General features: G+C 57.4%; 1 protein-coding gene across 2 annotated transcripts in view; it reads left to right on the top strand.

The window, feature by feature from the left end:
• KDM4B (lysine demethylase 4B) overlaps positions 1 to 18212 on the top strand; it is a 117850-nt gene that overhangs the window by 67897 nt on the left and 31741 nt on the right. For both annotated transcript variants that reach the window (XM_070464917.1, XM_070464916.1), the window contains exons 8-9: positions 427 to 530; positions 4764 to 4901. In XM_070464917.1, the coding sequence (XP_070321018.1) occupies positions 427 to 530; positions 4764 to 4901 (242 nt within the window). The remainder of the gene's footprint in view (positions 1 to 426; positions 531 to 4763; positions 4902 to 18212) is intronic.

Genomic DNA, 18212 nt, shown 5'->3' with positions numbered 1-18212 from the left:
CTGTGGGTCTGGGCCGAGGGTAGGTGGGTCATGGGACCATGTGGGTAGAGAGCCCTCGCCCACTCAGGCAGCCCCCCTCTTTGCTGTGGATGTGGTCAGTGTGTGGGGGGGATGGAGGCCCCACTCACTCCTCACCCCCACAGCGCGTCAGGCTCTAGAGAGCAGCTCCTCTGTCCTGTCTCCCGGCTCCCTCTCACGTGGCCGAGTGACCGTGTGGAGGCCCCTGAGGGGAGCTCAGAGTCAGGGGCAGTCTGTGGGCAGCCGTGCCCCCACTGCACACCTTGTCTGTAGTCACAAATGTGGTGCTGTGCGTGGGTACACTGCGCCTGGCGGGCCCCTGGGTGTTTCGTTCCTGCGGGGCCACAGGAGGACAGGGCCGCCTGGCCACCCCGCCCCATCCGGCTGACACTGTCTCGTCTGCTCCAGGCTTCTTCCCCGGAAGCTCCCAGGGCTGCGATGCCTTCCTTCGGCACAAGATGACCCTCATCTCGCCCATTATCCTCAAGAAGTACGGGATCCCGTTCAGCCGGGTATGTAGGGGCGGGTATGTAGCCTGTCGGTGGACGGGCTTCTGGGCCTGGGCCCTGCTGACCATGAGCGCCCCAGAAAACTGGCGTCTTCATGCTGGAGAAGGTTCTAGAAGGACCACAGGCTAGGATCTGGCTGCACTCCTGGGCCGTCAGCTCTTCCACAGTGGTGGTGAGGGTGGAGGTGGGTATCAGGAGGGGCTTCCCTCCCTGTTCCTCCCAACCCAGACCCTAATATCTGCTGGTCCTGGGGTCGGACTGGGGAGTGGATGGTGGGGGCAGCTCCTGACCACCCTGCAGGAGGTGCTGAGGAGCTGGGCCCCCCTTTGTGGGAGCCCCCTGCCTACCCCACCCATGCCCAGGGCAGACGGCCTCACTCCAGAGGGAGTGAATACCTGTTTAGAAATGAAGCGTCTGACTTGTCCGCAGCATGAAAGCTGTGATCTCATGCAGTTTCCTGTAAGGTGTCCACATGGGGCTGTGAGGGGTGAGGCCACAATGGGGGCTAAGTTGGCAGGGACCCCACCACCTGGGAGAGTGGGGTGGGCAGCAGGGACTGAGCTCTGGGGCTGGGCGCCTCTGTCCCGAGAGTGGGCCCAGTCGTTGTCACGCCAGGCCAGCCCCTCCCTACAGACAAGCCTCCTGGACACGAGGGTCCAGGTGAATGGCCCATGCCTGGAACTTTCTGGAAGGAATATGGGCCATGGCCCCGAGGGCAGAGGCAGCCCAGCTCCTGCAGGTCTCCCCAGAGAGTGATCTGTCAGGCACAGAGCGAGCTCTGTGAGCAGACTTCCATGCCTGCCTCTGGCCCCGGGTGTCAGCAAGTTGAAAACTGGCTCTGATGTTTTCAGGCACACAGCCGCAGCATCACCATGCGGATGGGGGTGTGGCCTCTCCTGCCAGGGCCACTCCCACCACTCCTGCTCTTTAGGTAGCGGCTGTCCCTGTTCTCTCTGCCCCCTCTGTCTTCTGGTTGGAACATTGTTCGTTACCAGGAACCTTGCAGACAGATAACAGCATTGCTCACGGGACTGAGAGGTCCTTGTTTCCCATCGCTTTGTCAAGAGCATTCTCCACAGCCCTGCATCCTGGAGAGGGATGCAGGTCGTGGGAGTCAGCTGGTGGTCACTGTCCATCCTCCCAGGCCGGTGCTGTGTGGTCCTGCGGCTCATATGTGCAATATCTGAGCACGACCCACAGGCAGTGGCCTCCCACTGGTGACCCTGCTGGTGACCCAGGAGAGGCTGGGCTCCGCGGCCATACCGGCTCCCACAGGGGCCAGGACAGAGTTTCACTCTGAGGCTGTGGGACACAGGCCCTTGTCTGGCAGCGGAGAGCCCTCCATGGGCTGCAGGCCTGGGGACCAGGCTTCAGGCCCCGCAGAGTCAGAGATGGACGCCTCTCTTAGGGCTCCACATGTAGCCCCTCATCTGAATTCCTGGTAGAAGAGTCACTCCACACTCCACTTATAAATCTTCGTAATGGTATTTACTTCTGGAAGAAAAAGCAGATCAATAGTGGAGCTTTTTAATAATTAAAAGTGTGTGTTTCTGTGATCTGCCACAGACTTCCTCATTCATTCTTCGAGAGCTCCAGGGGCAGCCTAGCTCCAGGCTTCCTCTGTGACTGGCGTGTGGGGCCCATGCTCCCTCCTCTCCCAACTGCTCTGCCTCAAGGCTGATCCATCATCCCCGATGCCTTCTAATTTATTGTCGGGCTAATGTTGATGGCAGCGACATGGAGGACAGCCTCCGTGGGCCCGAGGTGGAGCCACCGAGATGTAGATTTTCTGAAGGGAACATAATCTTCTTGTCATTCCAAATAAGCACACCTTCCCTTCTGGGCCTTGATTTATGGGAGGGGTCTGGCGGGGGGCTTCGGCTTGGTGACAGGGACCCCGCTGCCTCCCCGAGGCTCTAGCAGACCAGCTGTGCTCAGAGGCATCGGAGGAAGAGTGAGACAGCACTCTCTAGGATCAGCTCAAGTAGGATGAGAAAATCAGTAACTGGGTTTAACAGACCGTCCCCAAACCCGAGTTTATTTACCGTTTCATGAGCTCCTGAGTCCTGCGACAGAAGCCGACCCAGGGGGCCCTGTCTGAGGACCAAGGATGCTGGCCACTGGTCCTGGGGACGCTGCCCATCCCCACCTACCCCTCTCCTACCGTCACTTCATCCCTGCACACAGCTGTCACTTGGACTGGAATTTAAAAATATAACTTAATGCACAGTGACTTCCCTTGATTGGTGCAATTCATTATTTGAAAAGAAAAATATCAGCGTGTTCTTAAGGACTGGCTTTCCTCCAGGCTACATCAGTTTTGATTGATTTTTGACTCTGTGGTTGGTTTCTGGACGTCTCACCCCCCACCACCTCCCGCCGCTCCCCTTCCCCTGCCAAGGTTTGACTCCTCGTCAGTTCCTTAGATAAATCCAGCGATTTCTACTCATCCCTCTGGGGTTATTAGCAGGGCACAGAACCATAGACAGTGACAAAGCAGTGAACGGCCTCTAAGTGGGGCAGGAGAATTGAACAGACACACTTGGCAAAAGGAGGCACGCACCTGCAACGGCAGATCCAGAAACACCAGGACCAGATGTGGTGGGTGGCACCTACCAACCTGGGGACAGGGCTGGAGCCTTGTACCCCCTACCTGGGCCGCGAACACCCCTGACACTGCCGAGGGGGCGGGGGGATCTCATCCTCACTGCCACGTTGGTGCAGAATGGCAGCTGCTGTGGAAAGCCGCCGGGCAGTTTCCTGGGGCCCCCGGCACCCCTGCCCCCATGTCTGTTTACTCTGGAGAAACACCAGCACCATCTGGAGAAGTGGTTCTACTGGCCCCGCCGCTCTGCTCACTGCATCCCGACCAGGGAACAGCCTCAGGCCTGTCAGCAGGAGGCCAGATGAGCAAGTAGGACACCTCCGCGTGACAGGAGGCCCTGTAGGAACAAAAAGGAGTCAGTGGAGTGCCCACTGGGACAGATAAACCCTGAGGATGTGCCAAGCGGAAGAGGCCAGACCCAGAGCAGAGATGGTGTGGTCAGTGTCCGTGAAACCCTAGAGAGATAAGGAGGATGGGATGGGGGCGCATTTGGGGCCACAGTCCCTGGAACTCCAGACAAGCTGATCTTTGCTCCCAGCTCAATCCAGGAAATGATGGCCCTCCCGACCCCAGAGGTCACTCCTGCACATGGCCTCCGTTCCAGCAGCCACGCCTTGCATCGCAGGACACCGTGAGCGGGCATGCTGGCTGCTATTACTTCTCATCTCTTTCAGAACAGTCTACTGTTGGAATGACTGCTGATGGCTGGGGGTGGTCAGTGGGGAGGAGGCTGCAGCCCCCACCTTCTCCTCCAAGCCTCAGGGTGACAATACTGGATGCCTCTGTGTGTTGTCATCATCCCCCATCCCTCAAGCCCAGCTCCTGGGTTTGGCGTCTTTGATGCAGAGGCCAGACCAGAGTCTGGCTGTCCAGACCATTTTGAATATGCCTAGAAATATCAGCTCCGCCTGTGAGGTCTGACCTTGACATGTGTCCTCCTAGCCTGCCGATACATCACTTCAGTTGCTCTACCCTCACTTGGAAGGACCCATGTCTTTGGATCTAGTGGATAGGCTCCCTGCTCACAGTGGTGGGGTGACTCAGGCCAGCATCTGGGGCCGTTTCATGGGTGGGCCTACTCCTTCCTCACACGAGGACTGGACACCATGATGCAGGCTCACACCTGTCCTGAGCTCCCAGGGCTCTGAGCTTCCCCAGAGCTGACCAGCCCACCTTGCCAGCCCTGGTGCCGTGTGGGGACATCTCACAGTGGACAGGAGGTGTGATAGCCACCTGCCTCTGAAGCAGAAGCTGCCCCCCGCCCCAAACAGAAAGCACCTAGAATCCTAGTGCTGCAACTCACCTGTCTGAGAGTCCAGACTGTCCCCTTGGGCCCGGTGGGGCCTCTGTGAGCGGTGGGGTTGGTAGCAGCCACTCCAGCCACTTGCCTCACCTGCTCTTCTAGCCCCATGAGAACCAGGCTGCAGCCTGTAGAACCTGGCCTTTCACCTGGCTGACTCCTTGGCTCCTGAAGTCAGGTCCCCGCACTTGGTGGGACGTCCTGGAGCCCACACCCCCCTGCTGGGCCCCTCGATGGCTTCTGGTGGCTTTGCTGCCAGCCTGTGATGACCCATGTCAGGCATTTCTTCCAGTCGGGCCTCATCCCTCACCTGTCATCCCTTCCTCCTCAGATCACACAGGAGGCGGGGGAATTCATGATCACGTTCCCCTACGGCTACCATGCTGGCTTCAACCACGGATTCAACTGCGCCGAGTCCACCAACTTTGCCACACTGCGGTGGATCGATTATGGCAAGGTGGCCACCCAGGTGAGTGAGCACTAGCCCCCCACCTGCTCCCCCAGCCCAGGGCCTAGGTGACAGCCGCTTATATTCAGCCTGGGGCTCAGACTCAACATCAGGGTCTGTTTCTGGATCCTCAGCAAACTTGTCCTCAGCTCATTGCTCACTTGGAGGCAGGTCAGGTGTGTGCAGCAGCCGGGGCCTGGCCAGGCCTGGCTCAGGGCTCCCTCTGTCCTGGCAAGCCCAGGTGCGCTCCCACCATCTGGGGGCCAGAGGAGATTTGTTCCTTGTTAGTTGACTCTTGCGGGGCCTCTTGGTCAGGTGCGGGGTTTGCTCCGGCCCCAGAGCCTGTCTTTACAGGCTCTGCAGTGTGTGTGCACGAGTATGTGTGTGCGTGCACGTGCAGGAGAGCAGAGCCCTGGCAGGGCAGGCCGTGTGCTCGAGCCCAAGGGCGGCTTCCTGCTGCCTCGTTATCCACAGTGGTCACTCAGAGCCCAGAAGACTCATTTGTGTTCCACGGTAATTTGCCGACCTGCTCCCAGAGGGACGATAATCAGCCTGCAGACCTGACACTTGAACTGAGTGCTTGTTCTCAACTCCTTTTTCCCGTGCACGCACCCATCCGTGGTTCTGATGGGCAGCTCAGTGGGGTCCCACAGGCTGGTAGCTCGAGGTCCCACAGTGGCGTGTCCGGGGAGCAGCTGGATAGTGGGCAGGTCCCTGGGAAGGGGAGGCCGCTAGGAGGGCTGTTGGCCATGCAGCAGGCCCAGCCCTTCCTTGGCAGCTGGGGCCAGTGACCTTCCTCCCAGGATTGGCACCATGACCACCCTGAGGAAGCCAGTGAGCTCTACCCATCCGTCTGGGGTCTGGCCGAGTGGCCCCGGCTCTCAGGCTTCAGCAGCTATAATCTTTTCTCTCCAGCGTAGAAAGGGGCCCAGCCATGCACACGTCTCACTCTGGTGCTGAGCACAAGGAACAGGAGAGGCCCCTCCTGCGTGGGCCTGATCCGTGAAATTGGGGTGCCTCCTATCAGCCTCCTCAGCAGAGCCCTGGGGGTCTTCCATGAAATCACTCAGCTGTTGGGGGCTAGGGTTAGGGAGCATGGTGGGTTTCTCCCAGACACGGAAGTGGGGGCGGTGTGGACCAGGAGAACCCCGAGCCCAGATTCTGGTTTGGTCAGCCCACCCCTGACCCCAGATCTTTGGAGAAGAGGGTCTAGGCTGTGACGATTGGGCATCATGGCCTGGCGATATGGCCCCATGGGGAGGGAAATTGGCATCCAGGTGCAGCATGTGGCAAAGAGCAGGAAGGCCCAGACTGAGGGTTCTCAGGGTGCTCACAGACTGGAACTTGGAAGTAGACAGGGTTAAATGAGATCCATTCTGAAAGGGAACAGCTCCTGTTTCATTTCATGTTTGAGTGGGGTGAAAGATTGTATGTGCTTAGTCGCTCAGTAGTGCCCAACTCTGCAACCCCATGGGCTATAGCCTTCCAGGCTCCTCTGTCCATGGGATTCTCCAGGCAAGAAACCTGGAGTGGGTTGCCATTTTCTCCTCCAGGGGATCTTCCCAACCCAGGGTCAAACCTGCATCTCCTGTGTCTCCTGCATTGCAGGTGGATTCTTTACCTGCTGAACTATTGGGGAAGAGGGTGAAAGACTAAGAAAATTAAGCTCTGGGGGTGGCTTTGTGGCACATCTCCGCTACACAGCGCAGTGTAGACGGGTTGGCGGTCTAGACGGGTTGGCTCATCTCTGTTTTTCTAATGATCTCTCTAACTTTGCTGTGTCAGTGCAGTTGAGAAAAGGAAACAGGCTTTGCAGCCAGGAAGACTGGAGAGGCACCCCGGGATGTGAAGCGTTGGGCTTTTAGACTTAATTCAGAAAATCATGAGAGTGTCTTTGGCAGAGAGTCCAACTTGGCTAAAAGAGGAGAAATAGGGACGTCAGGATTGTCCGCTTAGATCCAGAGGAATAATTACATCTCCCGGGGCGTGTTTGCGTTGTTGCCGAGAGTTCCACGTGTGTGGGTCCGCGTGGCTGCAGCGGGCACTGGATTGAGTTGTCAGTCCGTCGGGGGCTTGTCCTGGAGGCCCTGCTGGAGCCAATCCTGCTGTGGAGCCAGTGGGGACCGCCCGGATATTAAAAGCAATTTTGGGTTCAGCCATGTGTTCACAAACAAGTGACATCTGGGAGGTGCTGCCTGAGATGGGGCGCCACGCTTACATTGCCGGGCGGCGTAGCGTGAAATTACTGAACCAGTCAGTGTGGTGCTCTGAGCCGGGCCGGGGTTCCAAGGGCCTGGCAGCTGGGGTAGGGCCCCGCAGGAGTGGCCACTGGCCCTGGTGTGCCCACCCATGGCCGTCTGGTCGGCTCCTGGGCTGTTCACTGGTGACCCTCCGAGCTCTGCTGCCCTGTAACTAGTCTGGGCTGGAGAGGCTGCCTGGGCGCTTGGCCTCGCAGATGACAAGCTGAGGTATCAGGGGCAGGGGACTGTTCAGGTTCTGTGGTGCTAGGGCTGTGTGATTTAAGGGAGGGAGTGGGTGGGGCAGAGGGGCATTCAGAGCCCGCTTCCCACTGAGCTGGGGCCTCTCCCTGCAGCCTGAATGCCTGCCTTCCAATCTGTGTCCCCTTCTAGCACATTCCTCTGACACAGCCAAGGGGGAGAATGTCTACTTTCCAGGCTCTAGAGACCCTTTTACTTGCTGGTTCATTAGCTTCTCAGGTGCCCAGTGAACCCCCCCACTCCCTCCATCGACCCATTTCTGTCATTCTCTCTGTTGACACTTGAAATGCTAAATGCCCAGGCTCGCCAGCCTGTGTGAACTTCAGGTGTGCCTGCTCTTTCTTCCCGATCAGGGTCAGCAAACGGGGCCCGCAGATGAAACCTGGCTGGTTGACTGTTTCTGGTACTGTCTGCAAACAGAGCCTTGCTTAGATGTCTTTGTTCTTCTGGCCATGTCATGTGGCGTACGGGATCTTAGTTTCCCAAACCAGGGATTGAACCTGAGCCCCCTGCAGTGGAAGCTCAGTCTCAACCACTGAACTGCCAGGGAAGTGCCGAGTGTTAGGTTTTTAAAGAGCTGGGGGGAAGAAATCAAAAGAAGTTATATGTGATACATGGCAACTAGATGAAACTCACATTTCACATTGATAAAGTTTTTTAAATTAATTTATGTGTTTGGCTGTGCTAGGTCTTAGTTGCAGGATGTTCCCTGACTGGGGATCGAACCCAGGCCCCCTGCCTTGGGGGCTCAGAATCTCAACCACTGGACCACCAGGGACATACTGATAAATAGTTTTATTGGCACAGGCTCACCCATTCTTGACATGCTGTGCAGGGGCTGCTTGCATTTGGGTGTGGAGCTGAGTAGTTGTAACAGGCCATCTCACCTGCAAAGTAGAAAATATTTGCTGTTGGCTCTTGTCAGGAGTTTGCAGTTCCTGGTCTAAAGAATCGATTTTGTGGACACCCTGGCTCCAGTCAGTCAGGGCTGAAGGGTCCCCCTCACTCTTTCCTCCACAGCCCCCAGGGTCTATGGCATCAGAGGGGCTGTTCCCTCCAGCACGTTGGCCCCCAGCTGCTGCCTCACTGATTTTAACCAAGGAAAATTTATACCCATGATTGGGGGATTGGGTGGACTATGGAATATTATGCAGTCACAAAAATAGGTTCACTGTTTACTGACGTGGAAAAATGGGAATGGCATTTTGGGTGGAAAAACTAGGTTTTGGATCATGAATGTGTAATCCCATCATGTGTGTGTTGGGGGGAGGGGGATTTACAAATGTTGATCGATGTTAGCTCCATGGGGTAGAATTTGAGGACTCAGCAGGCCTGAGATCAGAGCCAGCAGCAGCCAGTCCTGCCTCAGGTCACATGCTGCTGCTTTGGTTTTGAGCTATCCCTTTCCCTTGACCTCCTCCCCAAGCTCCGCAAACCCCCTCCTGCAGCCCCGTCTCTCTCTCCAGCTTTCCTGATGGATCTTGTCTGCATCAAGCTCTGACTCTGGGCCTCATGACTGGGCCTGCTGGCGTTCCAGAAGACACCTCCCTCACCTCCGTTGTCTCCCAGGCTGGCTGCCCCCTTCAGGCAGGTGTCCAGGGCTTGCCTGGGGCTGCAGGGGCCTCCTGCACAGGCCTATGCTCCATTTCCAAGAACAGAATTCCCCAGGCAGGCGTTGTAGTGGGATTACCAACTGGGAAGATGAGAGGGCCGCTCCGTCTTCACTGCAGAAAATGAAGTGTGCACACATCAGCCTTTTAGGTCTGAGCTCGAATTAGTCCTACAAGGCTGCACGCCACGTTAGATTAGCTGTGCAGCCTCGTTGCTCCCGCGGTGGGTGGCACTGGGTGAAGCCTGACAAGGGCCTCCTGCCTCCACCAGGGCACCCCACAAGGCGCAGGAGTTGACTTCGGATTAAACAGAGCAAGAGAGATTTAGAACCCAGCTTGAACGCTGGGAGCCCCACATGCTTAGCTGGTTTTCCGCCTGTTGTCTGGGCCGCTGCCTGGCAGCACTCAGTCTCTGGGCAAGTCTGCTCCTCGGCAAGGTGTCTGCTGAGTGTGGAGGGTGGGAAGACCTGGCCCCCACATCCCCCCACTACTGGATCTGGATTGGGGGGCTTCCCCTGAAACCTCTCACCTGGGCTACCTTGAACTTCCCTGCTGTGAAATGTGAACCAAATTGTCCCCGCTGCTCCGAGGACGCCTGCCTTCTGTTTGGTGACACTGCGCCTGCTCTGGGTGATTAATCCAGAGCCCTCCCCATGAGGGGAGGTGACAGAATAGGGGGAGGTGGGGGTGGGCAGAGGAAGGCCTAGGACAGAGCCATGTCTGTCCCACCTAGATGGACGGATGCTTCTCTGGCCCACCCACATCGAGGTGCCGGCCTGGGCACCACCGCGCCTCCCTGGCTCCCTGATTTATGGAGCTCTGGTGGCCAGTGCTCAGGATTTGCGGTCAATTGCCGTATAAAATAAGCTTCCCTCCCCCGAGCCTCCCCCAGGCTTCCTGTCACTCTGTCCCTGCAGCAGCTTGAATCCATCCCGCCATATCCAGCCCTGGGAACTCAGGATGCACACGGCAGTGTGGGGAGGGAGGGAGCGGAGAGGAGCGCACGGCGCCCCCTTCTGCTTCCCCGCTCACTTTGGCTTTGGCTTTAACTGACCATTTAGAACAGATCCGGCCTGATTTGGAAGGAGGGGTCTCAAGCAGAGTCTCCCTGTGTCACTGTGACCTTGGATGGGCAGTGGGGGCTTGGGGGGAGCTCCCTCCTCCCCTCGGTCGTGACCTGGTGTCCCCTGGACAGGGGTGAGAGCCTGGTCTGGAGGAAGGGTCTGGGGCAGTTGTTGCGCCATCTTTTCCATTGTCACCACCCCGCCCCCACAGACCACTTGGACCCCACGTGGGGTACACCCCACGTCTTTTCAGAGAGGGAAGCCTTTCTGTCCCTGAGAAGGAGTCTTCTCCCCTGGGGACTGTGTGCCCCCATGAAGACACCCCCAAGGACGGGTCTGGGGAGCAGCCTTGGAGGCAGAGAGAGACACCCCCACCAGCTCATATGCAGACAGGACTTCCACCAGCCTGAGGTTCAGAGCCCACCTGTCATCCCTGCCCCACTCCCTGCTACTCTGTCTGGGGGGCTGGTGGGGGACATACATGCCCCAAGTCCCTCCAAGACAGCCTTGCAGCTGAGAAGCCTTCTGTTTGTCTTCTCAGGAAGTCAGAGTCATTGCAAAGAATCACAAATGCATTGTAGCTGCAGCCCCTCCCCCAGGGAGCACACCAGTCTGTTGCGTCCCCTCTGCCCCCCGGCCTGTGTTCATTCTGGCGTCCGTCAGCCCAGAGCCCCCTCCCCCACCCCTGTTGTCTTCCTCTCCTGTCCGCTGCCCCCCACTTCCCGCCCAGCCGCCTGGGGTTGTCGCCTGGGTTACAGGCAGCTGTGTTCAGGCTCCCCACTCAGAGGGTGGCCCTAGAGACACTCTGCCCTTGCGCTGGTCTCTCTGGGGGCTGCCCGCTCCTCACGGTGCTGCTTCAGCCGGCTGTTCCCCTGGTGGGTTGCCAGCACTGGGTGGTCCCCACAAACAAGCACACGACCACACGGCTCTGGCCCGGGTGCTGGCCGCTGCAGGCTTGCTCACCTCACTGGGCCTGCTGCCCCTCATCCTTGTGGCTTTGCTGCGTTTTCCCACGAGAACTGGGACCAGAGTTTTGGCACTGTGAATCGTGGGACTGCACCATCTGTGGGCTGTCGCTGCCCTCTCCCCACCCGCTCAGCACCAGGAGCCCCCCAGTGTGACAACCACAGGTGTCCCAGATATCGCCCAGTGTCCCCTAGGGCAGTTGGATCCCCCGTGTGAGAGCCCTGGGCCAGCGGGGCTTCTCAGGGGGACATCTTTGCCCTCTAGAGGTATCTAGCCTGTGTTGCCCAGAGATGTTGCCAGAGGGTCTGATCTGGGGGAAGTGGCCGCGTCTGACCCAGGGAAGGCGTGAAGGCTTTTCTTAGGTCAGGCTGTGGTCTAGGTCAGGGGATTTCATGGGCACACCAGCACCTGGACCTTTCTACTGTCCTGCTGTGGACAGAATTTGGTTTTTGGCCGTGGTCAACACTGTGACTTGGGATGGCGGGGTTTCTACAGAGGGCAGATGGGCTGGCTCCCCTTGGAGCCTGGAGAACAAAGGGAGACTAGTCCACCGGGTGTCCCGGTCACCAGAGGGGTGGTGGGTGAAGGGCTGCAGTGAGAGGAGAGCTGAGGGGCTAGTGGGTCCTCAGGAAGAACACCATTGGGGAGCATGGCCCAGAGCACCAGGTTTATTAGCATCTGGGTAGAGGGGGAGGAAGGAAAGCTATGACAAACCTAGACAGCATATTAAAAAGCAGAGACATTCCTTTGCCAACAAAGGCCTGTCTAGTCAAAGTTATGGTTTTTCCAGTAGTTGTGTATGGATGTGAGAATTGGACCATAGAAAAAAATGAGCACCAAAGAACTGATGCTTTTGAACTGTGGTGCTGGAGAAGACTCTTGAGAGTCCCTTGGACTGCAAGGAGATCAAAACAGTCAATCCTAAAGGAAATCAGTCCTGAATATTCATTGGAAGATCTGATGTTGAAGCTGAAGCTCCAATACTTTGACCACCTGATGTGAAGAGCTGACTCACTAAAAAAGATCCTGATACTGGGAAAGACTGAAAGCAGGAGAAGGGGATGACAGACGACGAGATGGTTGTATGGCATCACTGACTCCACGGACGTGAGTTTGAGCAACCTCTGGAAGTTGGTGATGGACAGGGAAGCTTGGCATGCTGCAGTCCATGGGGTTGCAAAGAGTTGGACACGACTGAGTGACTGAACTAAATTGAGAAGGGGAGAGGTCCGGGGACCCTCACAGGAGGACCAGTTCGGCTGCCGGGCTGCAGCCACAGTGCTAGGCGGATGAGGCTTTTCTGTGTAGAGGAGGAAAGAGAGTGACCTTGGGGTGGGGGTAGCATCCTGGGGGTCAAAGTTTCGATCTGTGACCTTGCCCAGCCCCCAGGAAGCAGCCTCCCCAGCGAAGGATGGACGTGGGAGCCCTGGGAGCCCTGCACCTAATGGTTTTGTTTATGAAGCGCTTCCGAGGGCTTCCAGTGGATTTCCTAATGAACTGGTTTGTTATTGCGTCTCCTGCTGCAGCTTGCGGGTGATTACATCAGAAACGGGGGGCCAGGCTGCGAGCTGGCCTGGCAGATGCGGGCTCCTCAGCGGGGGATCTTCCCTGTCCCTGGGTGTTTAACGCTTTGTGGGCAGACGTGCCCCTTGCCCCCACCCCGGGATTGTTCCCTGGGAAGCATGTGTGCTGCTCCCCGTCTGCATCTGCTCAGCAGCAGTCACCCTGCAAATGCCGGGAGACAGGAAGAAGCTGCACAGAGGGGGACACGGACGGAGGACAGGCCACCTGGGGTGCTCAGACTCCGGGAGACCACAGAAGGCACGATGTGGGGGACAGGCAGCATCAGCCAGCGGGGGCTTCTGGAGGAGGGAAGGTTCAAGACCTGGCCCTGTCACACCTGCATCTCAGACTTCTGGCCTCCAGGGCTGGGCGGGAGCAACATCCTGTGGCTTTCGGGCCCTCTCCCCTGTCGATGGCACTCTGTGACATGAATACGCCAGAGTCTTGAACGCTTCCATCCACCAGAGGAGCAGGGATGTGACCCGAGTCCTCTGTGGATGCTGCCGGCCCTGCTCAGACTGGAGCAGGGCTTCTCCAACAAGGGGTGGAGGGCTGGTCACCCCCAGCGCAGATGCTGCAGGGTGTGTGCGTTCCTAGGGGTCAGGTTCCAGTGGGCCCCCAGCTCCCTAGCTGCTGGCCCCTGGTGGAGGGGGTGGGGCAGGTGCCCCGCATTAGCTTTTTGTAGGGGTACAGTGACTTTTTACGGAGTGCCCCCGGGGTCCTTCCCGCCCACTTCCTACGGCACAGAGGGGTCTCACCCTCAGTGGGGGAGCTCCAGCTTCCTGCCCCTGCTGCAGCCCCAGACCCCATCCTCTGCCTCCGCGAGTTGGGGCATTTGTGTACCTGGAGTCGGGGGGTGACTGTGATTATTAGTGACTGCCCAGGTTCCTCTCCCTTGCGATGCCTCCTGTAGCTGAGAGGCCGAGGGGACCCTGAACTGAGGGCCGACATCCTGAGGTAGGGAGGGCCGTAGGGATGTGAGGGGGGTGGTTTTCTATCAGAATCGGAGCTTTGAAGACTGTGGACTGAACACGTGGGGTAAAGAAAGTAGAACGGAAAGGAAAAAGCAGGTCACATCCGTCAGAAGACAAGGAGATGGTTGCCGTTAGCAAAGAGTCCGCCGAGTGAGGGAAGTTAATAGTCACCGTGGACAGGACTGTGTTAACTCAGTGCCTGTGGGTTCTGAACCACGTGGCAGGAGACTGGAGACGGCCTGATGCCCACGTGCAGATGGGCCGTCCATCCAGGCACCGAAACACTGTGCACCCGGAGAGGAATGAGGGGCTGGTTATGTGCTCTATTCCGGGGGGAGGCACGTGGGAATGGTGATGGCCGGGTCTTCTCTGGGATGACCGGATGCCTCTGTCCTGTGTGGGGATGCAGGGTATACCCTGGAAGGAGGATGTGGGAACTGCGGGGGTGGGGATGGAGTGGGGTGGGGGAGCGGAGTGGGGCTGAGTGTCTGCTGCCCACTGTTCTTCAGACTCTGTACCCTGCGAGGGGCTGGCTGTTCCCCCAGTCTGTCCTGAGCTGGTTGGTGCAGCTCTGGGCTCTCTGTGTGGGGGCAGGGGCCGGGAGGGGTGCATTGATGAACACCTGCCAGGAGACGGGAGCCCTCACTCTCCTCTGGTGAGGATCCCCCTAAATCCTGGGCCCCTACATTCTTTAGATCTCAGGCCTCTGGACCCAAATGAGTTGGTCCAACTCGTGGCTTCACAGATGGTTTTTGTGTATTTGTTCCCCAAAGAGGCCCCCAGCTTGAGATGAATACAGAGCCCCTGGCAGTGCCTTCCAGGGGTCTTGTCTGAAGTTCTGACCAGGGAGACCCGTAGAAGGGGGGCCTCAGGGTCACCGGGAACAGGCTGGGGTTGGGGGTGTCTCATATGAGGGCGGGGTCAGCAGAAACCCCTCTCCTGGCCTGAGGCTTGACATGAGGGAGAGTTTCCTTTTGTGTTGAGGTGTTAAAGGAAGGTCTGGCTTTCAGTAGGTTTTCATTTGATCTTTCATTATTCTCCCAAAGCACATCGTTTTATATGATTTCAGTTTTGCTGGAGATTATTACAGTTTGTAAAGCGTAATTCCTTAGGCATTGAGAATGCAGTAGGAGGCTGGGGAACCAGACAGAGAGCAGCCCAGATGCCTTTCATGGAACAGATGAATGGGAGGAAGGGGGCCCGGAGGGGAGGGGGCCAGAGGAAGAGGAGGGAACGTTGGAGGAGTATTGTTTTAGGATCAGGATGCCCCAGTACTGGGAACATTGTTTACCTGATCCCATTTCCAACCCTGACGGCATGAGGCCGAGGAGAGGATGTGCAGCCTTGTGCCGTCACGGTTGGAAATGAGATCACATAAGCAAAGCTCCCAGTACTGGGGCATCCTGATCCTAAAACAAGATCCTTGTCTCCAAGGCAAGCCAGCACCACCCTCCCAAGGAAGGTGCAGGGCGCATATCTGAGCTTGTGGGATGTTGCTTTCTGATGCCTTCTTTACATTTAGCAAAATGCTTGCTGAGGGGACCCCAGATTCAGTGGGACCCACTCCAGCACTGTCAGTGGCTGGGCATGTCCTGGGAAGCCCTGGGGAAGGGTAGGATGCCGGGGTGCTGGAAGGAACCCTCGCTCCCTTTCTCTGTAGACACCCTGCTCTGACCTTGCCCTGGAAGTAGGCATCCTCCGGGGACTTCGGAGAAAGGAGCAGAGCAGTAATGTTTTCTGAGACTTTCTGCCTCTGGAAATAGGAAACAAACAAAAAGGGCAGAAAAACAGCGCAGTGGAATGTCTGACCCTAGAGTCTGAGGCGCTCTCCCGGGAGCTGCTGCTGAGGACAGGGCTGGCGGTTTGCTGGGTGTGGAGTCTCTGTGGGCGATGGTTTCCTGCAGAACTTGGAGGTCTGACTCACGCATGGTTTTTGTCCTCTACCGTGGCAGAAAGCCAGCTGCTCTTCCAGTCCCCCATCCTGGGTGGGTGGTAGGTGTTTCTGCCTTCTAGAAACTTCTTTAATCCTCTTTGTGTTCTGAAGTTTCTTTATTACGTCCTTGGTGTGAGTCTGATTTTAGCCACCTGACACTCCTTCGGCCGTTTCGGTCTAGAAACTAATGATTCTGGGAAATTTTCCTCAGTTACTTCATTGATGGCTTTGTTTTCCATCTCTTCTCTTTGTTTCAAACTCTCTTATTCAGGTGGACTTTCAGATTGTGTGATCTTGTTTCTTTATACTTTCTTACCTCTTTTCTACTTTGTCTAGTCCTTTTATCTTTTGATTTTTTAGTTGTTATTTTTTGGTACACCGTGCGGCCCCAGGTGCCCTTGACTTGCGAGTCTCTTAGCTGTGGTTTCAGGAGAGCAGGAAATGGCTCATTTGGACTCCAACCATTTGGCCATGGTACTGGCCTGTCCTCCCAGCATCCTCCTCCTGCCCGGCAGCCATGGGTGTGGGATGGCTCAAGGGAGAACTTCATGGGCCTGGAAGGGTCAGCAGGTGGAGTTGGACCTTGTCAAGGATCAAGGCCAGAGATGAATGAGGGTGGACGGAGGAATGGAGCCGGGGGCCCCCGCTCCCCTCTCCCCACTGAGGCCTGGCTGTACTCGGGCCCTGCAGCTCAGAGACTAAGAGCTTCCTTCCCCAGAGGAACCAGGCATCCCCAGGAGGCACCGCAGCTCCGCACCCCATGTGGGGCACCCCTGCTTCTCTGCCTGGACAGCTCATGCCGAGCGCTGCTGGACCCCAGGGGCCATCCTCTCTGATCCATACAACAGTTCTCATTTCTGTTTTTTCAAGCTATGGAGAGAAAAGAAAAATCTATTTATCCTGCCTGGCTCCCCTGGTCTGATAACCAGAGACAGACCTCTGTTCTACCCTGCTTTCTCATTTTCCTCAAACTCAGCTACAGGTCCTGCGAGACCCGGGCACGCATGCCACTGCTTTGATGTGTCACTCTTCCGACGCGGTGACAACCCCCCTGCCCCCAGCTGGGCTCGTGGATCAGGCCCAGGGCCCCTGAACTCCACCGTCGTAACCCTCACCATTTGTCATTTGGAAGTGACCAGTGTGCGTCTTGTTGAGCCTCTGGCGGATGCTGTCAAGACTCGGCCTTCTGTATAAGGCTGTGATGGGATCAAGCCGTGGGTAGGGGGTTCACGTAGGTGGGTGCTTACATGGCAGGAGGCGCCCTGTTGGGGGCACCCTGTGTGCGGAGCAGCCCAGGCCCCAGTGGCCAGGGTGCTGCCTTGTGTGGAAACCCTGATGCCCCTGAATCCTTCCTGCCCCCTTCCTTCCTGACTGTCCTCTGTCCTCTGTCCCCCTTCCCCTCTGTCCTCTCCTCTCCCCCCATTCACCCCTTCTCTCTCTGAACCCCTTCTTTCTGCAGAACTGAAGCTGGCCGGCCACATGTACACTGGGGTCCTTGGGGACCCTGGCGAGTCCCTGGGGCTCAGTAACTGGGGGGAGGGTGAGGAGGCAGGAGGAGCCCCCCACCCCTCTCCAGGGCGTTGAAAGGGCAGAGAGTGCCCAGAACTGGAGGGGCTGGACTGGAAGGGCACACAGGGGGCTCTTGGTCCTGGCAGCCAAGGGGGTAGTCAGGGGGACGTTCAGGGGGACCTCGGGGGATGTGGCCCTTCTCGGCCCTGAGTTCCTGCCCCCTCTGCAGGTATTTAAGGAAGTTTCTCCCCATCTTCCTGGAAGCTGCTGCAGGGCCAGGCCTGTTGCTGGGCTGAGGGGCCAAGCCATTTAGCCTGAGTAGTAAGGAGGGCGTGACGGTTCCAGTGTGGGAGCTAAAAGTGGGAAACCATTTTGCTCTGGGACTTTACGGCTTCAGTTGCCAAATCTAATTTAGATCAGAGCCTGTCTTTTTAAACATCCAAACCTCAGGAAACTGAAGCCTTGGAATGTGCTTGTCAGACTGTCCTGAAGCTCCAGGAAGATTCGTATCTGCTCTGCTCTGAGGTGAGAGGGAGCCAAGCCTGGACCTTGGGCCTTGTCTTAGATGCATCTCTGAAGTGTGGACAGAATGTGACTGCTGTTGGGTGCAACATATTAGGGTGGATTCAGTAAGAAAAGGGGGCCCACCTGCACGCCCACCAGCATGAGAAATAGAATAAAACTCACCCCCAAGACTGGCCCTTTTGTGTCTTCTGCCAGGGGCCCTGGTGAGGTGACTGGGGGATTGACCTCTTCATTTAGGTGTCACTCAGAGACCTTGATTCCTGTGTCCCTCCTTGTGAGTGTTGGCGTTGCTAAGTCAGAAAACCTCAGGCTGGCCTGGCCGAGTGTGTGAGATCTGCGGCTTGAGGTTAGGAGCTAGCACTGTTGTAAGAAGGAGACTTGGTGCCCCCAGACTGCATGGGGCCAGTCCCTTTGTCCAGCCTCCCGGTCCCCTTTAAAGTGGGGTCCAGGCCCAGCTAGGGGGTGTGCACCACTGGACCAGGCCCACCAAGGTCTCAGTGGGCTCCAGGGAGGGGGGGCATGTTCTCCCAAGAGCAGCTGGCTTGGGCTGCTGGTATGAAGGCAAGTGCAGCCTGGAGGAGGTGATTCCAGGGCTGGGCCTCCAGGTGCCAGGTTCTAGGTGCTTCCTGGCACCTGTGAGCACCAGATCCTGGCAGCAGGTGGTAGAGAGTGTGCATCTCACTCTCCTCA

This window comes from Odocoileus virginianus, chromosome 3 (genome assembly GCF_023699985.2).
Source record: "Odocoileus virginianus isolate 20LAN1187 ecotype Illinois chromosome 3, Ovbor_1.2, whole genome shotgun sequence".
NCBI classification, from domain to species: domain Eukaryota; kingdom Metazoa; phylum Chordata; class Mammalia; order Artiodactyla; family Cervidae; genus Odocoileus; species Odocoileus virginianus.
Note: the sequence above shows the minus strand (reverse complement) of the source record. Positions and strands in the feature narration are given on the sequence as shown.